Here is a 9970-nt window from a genome sequence, read left to right as displayed (position 1 = left end):
TTTCAACGGCCTCATGCTCTCCCCCTCCCCCATTCCAACATGTATTCTACTCAGAGAATTCAAATCAATGCACAAATAAGAAAGTATTATCCTCTTTCCTCTTTGCAAATGCCATTTATTTCCTCTGTCAAGAAGGTCCTCGCCCTGGCTGGTATGGCTCAGTGGACCGAGTGCCAGCCTGTGAGCCAGAGTCACTGGTTCAGTTCCCGGTCAGGGCACATGCCTGAGTTGCAGGCCAGGTCACCAGTGGGGAGCGTGCGAGAGGAAGCCACACATTGTTTCTCTGTCCCCTTATCCCTCCTGTCCCCTCTCTCTAAAAATAAATAAAATCTTAAAAAAACAAAACAAACCAACAAAAAACTAAGGTCCTCTACCCACTACTTGGTGTGCTCCTAATTCAAATGTTTCTTTCTGATCATACAAACCAAAAGAGCTGGACCCGGCTTCTCCATGCTCCCAAAGCAACTACTAGACATTTACAGTACATTTCTTATCAGAACTCCTCAGTGATAGAATTCCAAATTGTTTTTAGTCTGATTCCCATGCTGAACACTGAGCTACATAAGACTAATTAAGTATTATTCTTTTGAATAATCCCAGCAACCAGCATAGCAATAGGTACTGAAAAATGATTTAAAAAAATAATAATGTTTGTTTATTTATTTATTTTTATAGAGAGGGGAAAGGAGAAAGAGAGGGAGAGAAACATCACTGTGTGGTTGCCTCTCACTCACGCCCCCCAACTGGGGACCTGACGTGCAACCTAGTCATGTGCTCTGACTGGGAATCGAACCAGTGACATTTGGTTGACAGGCCAACGCTCAATCCACTGAGCCACAGCAGCCAGGGCAATGAAAAATGATTTCTTGAATAAATAAAAAGAATATTATTCCTAGAATAGAAAGTTGCAATTTTATGTGGCCGTCTATCCAACACCCACATGTAGGGAATGACCTATTTGGCTGCCCCTCTGCTCTGCCAATGGGTTCCACAGAAACTAAAGCAAAACAAGAGTGAAATACACATAAAAGGATTAGATAAACGATACCACCGAGATAGATAATTTTGGTGACTACAATTAAAGCAAAAAACAAACAAACAAACAAAAAAAAAACCTCCAAAGGTTAAAGAAGCCAAGTGACTACCAAAATAACGTATACTTCAAAGAAATGAGAACTAATTAATCTTAAAAAATAAAAGAAATGTAAGAAATGTGAAAAGCTGATCATTAGCAAAAAAACACCAGAGTTCAAGAATTCTAAAAACATGTAAACTCTTAATTAATAGATCGATTTGACTGGAAAAAGGTCAGCACTATCTTAAGCCAAAAACACTGATGCAACAACTGAGCACCTGTCATGAGTGAGACACTGTCACTTGACTCACTTCCTGCCCTGAAAGAACTTGATACCTAGGGGAAGACAGAGATCAGGCTGACTACTGCAGTTCAAAATACGATGGAGCAGGTGCAATGACAGACATGGCACAAACTATTTTAAGAGTGGAAAGGTCTTTAGGATTAGGGTGGGTGGGAGGCAGCAAAGTTCCAGACAGGCTTCCAGGGAGAGTCAATGCCTGTTACGGGCAGGAATTCACCAGGAACAGCAGGAAGAGTTTCCCTACACAACAGAAAGCATTAAAAAAGGCACTGAGGCAAGAAACAGCATAGATTCAAGCAGCTACCTTGGATACAGAGGCTACAGGCTTCCCTTGAGCCTTGCGGCATTCAAGTTGGGGTACAGATAGTCGTCGGCAGCCGTCCGTCTCGAGAGGCGATGGTGTAGCTTCTTAAGAGTCTATCTGCACCGCCGAGAATGGCTGTGCAGTCCGACTCGGGAGTGACACGGTATCTGTCTCCTCCCGTGTTGAATCGACATCTTGCGATGACGCTGGAGTGTCCTCTCCAGTGAAGCTGAAGCTACACAGCCTGGGCAGGGTGATATGGAGGGTCTGCTGTTGCCCATGCAGCAGACCCCCCCTCTCTTCGCAGCTGAAGGGTCCAAGGGAAAGACGGAGTCAATACAGCTTGGCTTCAGGTGCGCCGCAGGAGTTGCCGGTGTTGACTACAACGTCAAACCGCCTTAGGGACTCCGGCTCCGGATTTTCTGTCGGGGTTTACTCCCTTAGCCTTTCCCCTGAAGAGGTATGCCGCAAGGCAGCGGAGGTTTTTTGGAGTCAGAGTTTTCCTTCTCTGATGTGCCCTGACTGGAAGATCGAACCAGCGACACTTAGCTCGCAGGCCTGGCTGGTTTGGCTCAGGGGTACAGATAACTCCTACAGAAAGAATCACACGTCTTCAATCATCTGCCCCTCTAGGTTGTAAAAGGGAACCTACACACCAGCTTACAAGTCTTACTCTTAAGGACGTCTGAGGGGTGCAGAAAGTTCTGCAATCAGCCTAAATTTTAAATCCTGACCCCCCATTAGGTATATGACCATGGATAAGTTACTCTCTAAGCTTCAACTGACTCCTCTGTTAATGGCAATGAGCCTCAAATATTTAGTTACTAAAAGGATAGGAAGATGTATGTAAATCAGCGGTGCCTGGTGTTTAGCGGGCACTCAACGCAGGCAAGTTCCATTACCCATTCTCATGATTATTTCCAAACAGGTTTCCTTCCCTTTCCACGTCGTTACAGATCGGGCGTCGTTTGCTGGGCCCCACAGGGCACGTCTACATGCCTGTGACAGTTTTTGAGCCCGTCTTCTTTAAGTCCTGCGCTAGGTATTGGTGCCTTGTGCATCTCTCCCTGGTCTTCACATTCAACTCCTGATTTCTTGTTCACTTTCTCTCTTTAAATAGTAATCTTTTTTTTCTTCTCTCACCCAGCCCACGGAAAACTTTTCTTGTCCACGATGTCCCACTGAGCACACTTTTCAGGGGCTACCAGCATGCCCCACACAGATCAGTCCTAACACAAAGCCCTTTCATTTCTATGATGGTAAAAACCCTGCAGAGTCACAGTCAGTTATATTACATACGTAAATAGCCTATGAATGAGTCTTTGCATATACTTGGTATTCTGGTGACAATCGGCATTGCCAAGTAATTAATTCACGTGCCCAGGGGGAGGCCTCTCCTTACATGTCTGGCACTTGGCTCCATGACAGCCTTTCTGGAGTCAAGATGAGACACTAGCCCAGCCAGTGACTTTGTGGTATTGAACGAGTCACATTTTACTGATTAACTGATAAATGTTTAGGGGAATGAATTCATCTGAATACTGAATAAAACATAAAATTACGGGATTTGGCTTCTCTTTTTTTAATCCTCACCTGAGGACATGCTCACTAATTTCAGAGAGGGGAAGAGAGAGAGACACACAGGGAGAAAAGAACATTGATGTGAAGAGAGAAACACCAGCCTCTCGCCCCACAGCCCCAAATGGGGATTGAACCTGCAACCCAAGCATGCATCCTGACTGGGACAACACCCAACCAACTGAGCCACACTGGCCAGGGCTGGCTTCTCTCTCTCTTTTAAACTGTTTTAAAAAATTTATTGATTTGAGAGAGAGTTAGAAACATCAATTTGTTGTTCCACTCACTGACACACTCATTCGTTGATTCTTGTATGTGCCCGGACTGGGGACTGAACCCACAACCTTGGAGTACTGGGATGACGCTCTAACCAACTGAGCTACCCAGCCAGGGCTGGCTTCTCTTTTGAGGAGATACACTGAAAGGCTCTCAGAAATGCTCACAATTAAAGCAAATAAAAAGAGAAAATGCTGCCCCAAAGTAAAACCCTAGTTGGTTTTCTTGGTTCAAAGAGTATCATCTGATGGATATTTTGGTGAAGGTTGTTAACTAGACTCTGTGGTGATCATTCTGCAATATATACATATATCAAATCATTATGTTGTACACCTGAAACTAATATATTAAATGTCAATTATATCTCAATGAAGAAAAACAGCATTTATTAAGTCTATATATGTCATATACTATGCCAGATGCACAGATACACACACACACACATCCTCATTTGTCCGACAGAAGTGATTACCTCATGAGGCTGTCCTGAGGATTAAAGATTTATATCTATAACAGCATTGCTACTGACAGATTAGAACATAGACTCCGAAAGGTGAAGAAGTGACTTGTCTGTGGCTGTGATGCTATTAAGTGATAGAATGAAAACCTGAACCCAGGTCTGGCTCAAAATGCAGAATGCTTTCCACTGAATCATATCTATGCAAACAGCCTTACCCCTCCATAGTATTATTGTAACAGTTGCTGCTAACAATTACCTAGCTCTTCTCATGTGGCAAGCCCTGTGCTAAACAATTTATGTATATGATCTTATTTAATCCTCGTAATCACACTGTGAGGTAGTTTTTATCAAGATCTCCATTTCACAGTTGAGGAGACCGAGTTTTATACAAGTTCAGGAACTGCGCTGTTCCGACAGCTGGTAAGGAACAAGACCAGAGCTGAGCCTAGGTCTAATTGCAGAACCCATTCCTTTAATCACTACATTAGACTGCAGGAAGCTCACTCTCGTCCTGGCTCCAACCAGGCAAGCCATTTGATAGGTATATCTCAATTTCCCTGTTAATTAAATGGGGATATTGTTACTTGTCCCTACCTATTTCACAGAGATATTGGGATTATAAGATGAGAAAGTGTGTAAGCTTTTACGAAGGAAAATTGCTATATAAATCTAGGCACTGCCACGTTTCCCTCAGATTTTCCCCCTCCCACGGTCATAAAGGGATTTAACTGACATCATTAGCTCTCAAACATCCTCTGAAGTGGGTAGTATTATTATCTCCACTTATCAAAAAGCTGAAGCACAAGGAGATGATGTAATTTGCTAGTCAGTGGCAGAGCTGGGAATAAAACCCAAGATTCTAACTCCCACTGCTTATGTTCTTACAGTAAATTCTATTTCTGTGTTTCAAATTTAACTGTAAAATTGGCATGGGTTAAAATATTAGTGTCTACTTCAAAACACAGATTAAATACTTACAGACATTAAATTTTCTACTGCAGTGACACTAATATAATCTCTAAGGCTCTTAATCTTCACATTCTAGAGAAACTGTATAAAGAAACAAAAAGAAAAATTGCAATTTCCCAACTCTTTAGTTTTCTCAAATAAGTTATTAATCAAAGGTTATAAAACTTGGTGAGTCATTATCTGGTTTCAATTAGTGAGTCTATAAGCTTCCACAGGGAACATAAAACCTCAGTGTTAAATTGTTCCCTCACAAGTAAAAAAAAAAAAGTATCAAATACATTCTCACATTATAAACACTTAATATAACTATGTAAATTGCCTTGGAAATTATTCAAACATACCGATCAACAATACGCTGAGATCAAAATTCAAGTTCCAAAGCAAAGTGTATAATTAAAACAAAAACAGAAGCACAGATGGCACCTTTATGATCATCCTTCCCCCATATAAAAATCAAAATCGGTTTTGTGCTTCCCACCCAAGCCCCGCAAGAGCCACTCACAAACCTTAAACAAAAAGCAGTAATGGGCCAATTCTGCCCACCGTTTTGGCTTAAATAGGGAACCAGTATTTAGTCTAGTTCCCAGATTATTACCTCTTAGGTCTTCCTAACTTGTCTTTTAGAACAACACAATGATCTTTCAAATATTACTAGTGAGATAATTACATATTTTGAAATTATCACAGTGGCCAGAGAGAAAATAAGAGAAAGAAATTTCCACTCTCAAACAGAACTAAACACCAGAGCCCACAGACACTTCATTATTACTCTCTGGCTCGAACCTGTTATTTTGTTACGGGGACAAAAAATAATTCATAGGATGTCCTACTAATGTCAACAGTTTGCTTCCTGCGTGGCTACAGATGTCTAAATTCACTCCTAGCTACACAGTACAAGTCCTACCACCTGAGCTAGGAGGGAGAAGTACATGATGACATAGGACTCCCGTTTTTTTCAGAGGTGGTTTTAATACATTAGTCCATCTTTCCTTTAGAAAAACCTTTGTCTTGTTTCTATAATTGAAAACAATTTTATCTTCTCTTGGGTCAGGTGCGCTAAGGTCTCTCAAACTTTAATGTGATTATGGATCCCCTGTAGGTCTTGTTAAAACGCAGACTGTAATTCAAAAGGTCTGGGACGGCAGGTCCCACCAACCCCCAAGTGAGGGCTATGCCACTGCTTGACACACGGCACTTCCAGTAGCAGGACTCGGAGAAATGTTTCCAAATAGAAATAACCTCAACCAGATGTTTACTGACCAAAAAACCCCACAAAAAACCAAAAAACCACCACAACAAAAAGCCTCCTCCGAGAGTTTGCAAAGGAAGATAACGTTTCAGAGCCTAAACGAGATATCTGCTCCCTTCCCTCTTCCTTGTGCTTTTTAGCAGCTAGCTGAACACCTAGTGTAATAGTTTAATAAAGGGTGTGTCTTTGGTGCTGACAATTTACTGGGACTTGTATGGCTGAACATAAAACTTCAAGCTTTTTTAATGGGAGAGTTGATTCAAAATACATATTTTAAAATTACATCATATACTAACGAATAAGTAATGTTTACAAATAGTTTATAAGAGAATCACTTGGGATTAATAATTTCCATTCCCCCCCCCCCAAATAAATAGCTCATGTACTGAAGAAGACACCTTTCTTCAGGCAGGAAAAAAACAGCCCAAGAAAAATAAAACCATGCTCTCGTGGCACAGTCATGATATTATTTTTGGTGAGGAAAATACGAAGATTAAGACATAAGAAGTATATGAGGAGAATTTCATGGCATTAAATTTGTCCTAGACAATGGGGAAGGGTTCAGGGAAAGAGAACAGCTGGTAAATTTAAGAAGGATTTTTAGGTGGGAAGGATGACACGTGAGAGCAACAGTCCACTCTCCTTAAGAAAACTAACCCCCCCAGACTTTCAATTTTAGGTTTTCAATGGTGCTTTCTCTTCGTATGACCATCAGTCCAACTTCCCCTACAGAAAGTCATAAAATTTAAGTTGGTGACAGGCTCAGCGGCTTTTGAAGCCAATGAGGGTAAAAATCCAAAGAAAGAATCACTTGTCTTCGCACAGAAGGAAACTCCGGCCCGGGCACCGTCCCCTGCTCCGCAGGGCGGGCGGCTCAGTGCGCGCGCGCGCCCTTCAGCCCCATGACCGCGAAGGTGGCGGCCGTCAGTTTCTCGTACACAAGGAACATGAGCGCGGCGGTGAGGACCGTCTGCAGCAGTTTGGCTTCCAGGCCTTTGTAGAGTCCCATGATTCCAAACCGCCTAAAAGGAAAGAAGTTTGAGAAAAATTAAAGGTTTTCTTTACCAAAGTCAACCCCTGCATCAGAGAAGCAGGACACAGCCCTCCCGGGTGGGGCTCAGCGGAGTGAGGGCACACGCCCGGGGTGCAGGCCGGGTCCCCAGGTGGGGGCGCGCGAGAGGCCACCGATGGATGTTTCTCTCCCCGTTTCCCCCCTCCCTCTCTCTAAAAATAAATAAATAAAATTTTTAAAAAAGAAAATAAAACAGGCCACTTTGACAGCTACTTCGCAAAGGCTCATCCTCAGAATCAAAACAAGGAATGGAAGTTTTGGGTATTAACAGACTTCTGTTGTCAAAGTACTTGTTACCTTTAAAGGTATTTGAAGACTGATTAAAGTTCAGTATTCATAAACAACCAATTCTTTGTCTTTATCATAACCAGAAATTAGCAGAATGTTGACACTATCCCAGATAGGATGCAGACCATAAAACCATCTTAACGCCAAGATCTGAGATCTAAGAACTTTGAGATCTTTTAACACTCCCAACTCAGTTATTTCAACTCAACAGTCCTTAAATGGTAAGAAAGCTGCAAACTGATTTAGATCATTTTAGCCTCAACAGATCTAGGCAGAGTGACAGAGATGAAAGCTACCCACTTTTCAGTCTTCCCATACATCTGATCTTCTAACCCAGTGGTTCTCAAATTTTGCGTACATCAGAATACCTGACCGGCTTGTTAAACCAGATTGCTGGGTCACATCCCCAGAGCTGCTGATTTACTACGCCTGGGATAGGACTCAAGAATTTGTATTTCTAGTAAGTTCCCAGGTGGAGCCCAGCCTTTCAGCACCAATGCTCTCACCATAAAGAGTGCTTGGAGTTCGGAGCAAATGATTTCTCCACAGCTATTTGTTGAGAGTGAACTGATCTTGTATCATCAGCATCTCTAGGTGTATATACAGCAGAAACACAGAAAGTACAGCCAATCAAGTGCTCCATGCACCAGCCATTCTATGTTGTATATATCTGCTATGTGTGAAAACCTATTTGAAGCAAATCATGTGATAACTAGGAATGAAAAGTCTTGACCCATGAATTTCTAGTTCATTAATTAACATGAATTATGTACCCCCCACCCCCACCCCAAGAAAGCCCACTTCAGTGTTTCTCAAGGAGAGGGCCAGCCGGGGAGTTGGTGGATCACGCCCACAGTTGGTGGATCATACCCAACTGTATGGAGTTTGAAGATCTCCCAGGTGGGTGATCACATCCATGCACCGGAAAGGGTGATGCACCCCAACTCCATGGGCACAGAAGCTGCTGTGCTCAGGACCCTCCCAAACCCCACCCACCCTATGTACCTCTTCATCTGACTGCTCATCTATATAATCATATACTTTAATAAACATATGTGTATCCTTGAGATCTGTGAGACACTCTAGCACATAAACCACAGGGGGAAAGGGTCAGGGGAACCTCTGATATGTAGCCAAGTGGGACAGAAGTTATGGATAAACCGGGGGACCTATTACTTGCGATTGGCATCTGAAGTCTTGTGGGACTGAGACCTTAAGTGTCAGATTTGACACCATCTCCAGGCGAACAGTGTCAGCATTGAGTTAAATTGTAGGACACCCAGCTGGTGTCACGCAAAATTGCTTGGTTTGAGAAAACCCCACACACATTTGGTGACCGGAGTATCAGATTGAAGTGTTCTGTGTGAGTAGTACCCAAGAGACACCCAGGAGTACAGTAGCTTTTCTTTATATCCACCCATCAGAATCACCAAGGCGTGTTTAGAAATGAAGACTGCAAGATCTCACTCCAGAGGCGAGGCACGAATCTAAATTTTAAGAGGCACTTTAGGTGATTCCTAATCAATCGAAAGCATGGAGAGGCCTGGCATGTTACAGTGCACTGTCCAATACGGTAGCCACCAACAACATGTGGCAATTAAAATTAAATTTTAAAACTTCAGTTTCTCAGTTGCATTTGCCATATTTCAAGTGCTCAACAGCCACATGTGGTGAGTGGCAACCCCACTAGACAGTGCAGATACTGTATTTCCATTACTGCAGATGGAATGCTCTTCGCTCATCCAATAGTTCTTGAGTGCGCACTGAGCACCTGAGGTGGGGTATCTGGCTCTGTCTCCATCTCTCTGGCGTTGGGCAAGTCACTTTCTTTCTCCAACCCTGTTTCCTAATCTGCAGCAATGGGAATGTAGTCCCCTCCCACACTCACAAGGCTGAGGGAGAACCAGAGAAGATAAAAGATGTGAAAATAGACTGGACTTGAAAACTAGATAACCCTACAGATTTCTAGGTAACACTACCTTTTTTAAGTTTTTGTTAACTACATCATTGTTAATTCCCACAATGCTGGTAGAAACGGAAATTGGTATCATTTTTTAGGACAAATTTGGGTATGTCTATCAAAATTTTTATGTTCAAACTCCTTAACCAGGTAATTTCAGTTCAAGGAATTTTCTCTACAATTACAATCAATCAAGTGTACAAAATTAAATTTATGAGCTATTTATTTAGCAATGTTTGTAAAGGCAAAGACCTGAAAAAAATCCACCCATTAGTAAGTGTATTGGTCAATCAATTATGGTATATTATGTAACAGAAAACTAAGTAATCACTATAAAAATAAGATATTAAAAAATAAATTTATAGATATGGATGTGAAGGGTTGCTTGTGATATTGTCTATAAAAAGGTAAGTTGTAAAACAGTATTACCATATC

At 42.1% G+C, this 9970-nt stretch overlaps 1 protein-coding gene across 2 annotated transcripts in view; it reads right to left on the bottom strand.

The window, feature by feature from the left end:
• Positions 1 to 6440: 6440 nt before the first annotated feature.
• Positions 6441 to 9970, bottom strand: part of SLC25A17 (solute carrier family 25 member 17) — a 34050-nt gene continuing 30520 nt past the window's right edge. Inside the window, exon 8 of one of the 2 annotated variants that reach the window (XM_090272380.1) lies at positions 6441 to 7237. In XM_090272380.1, coding sequence (XP_090128506.1) covers positions 6899 to 7237 — 339 coding nt within the window. In that variant the 3' untranslated portion in view covers positions 6441 to 6898. The remainder of the gene's footprint in view (positions 7238 to 9970) is intronic. The other variant, XM_090272379.1, reaches the window with a different exon arrangement.

Source organism: Furipterus horrens, unplaced genomic scaffold (assembly GCF_987537825.1).
Source record: "Furipterus horrens unplaced genomic scaffold, mFurHor1.1.pri manual_scaffold_4, whole genome shotgun sequence".
NCBI lineage: Eukaryota > Metazoa > Chordata > Mammalia > Chiroptera > Furipteridae > Furipterus > Furipterus horrens.
The sequence above is the reverse complement of the archived record's forward strand: the minus strand, read 5'-3'. Positions and strand labels throughout refer to the sequence as shown.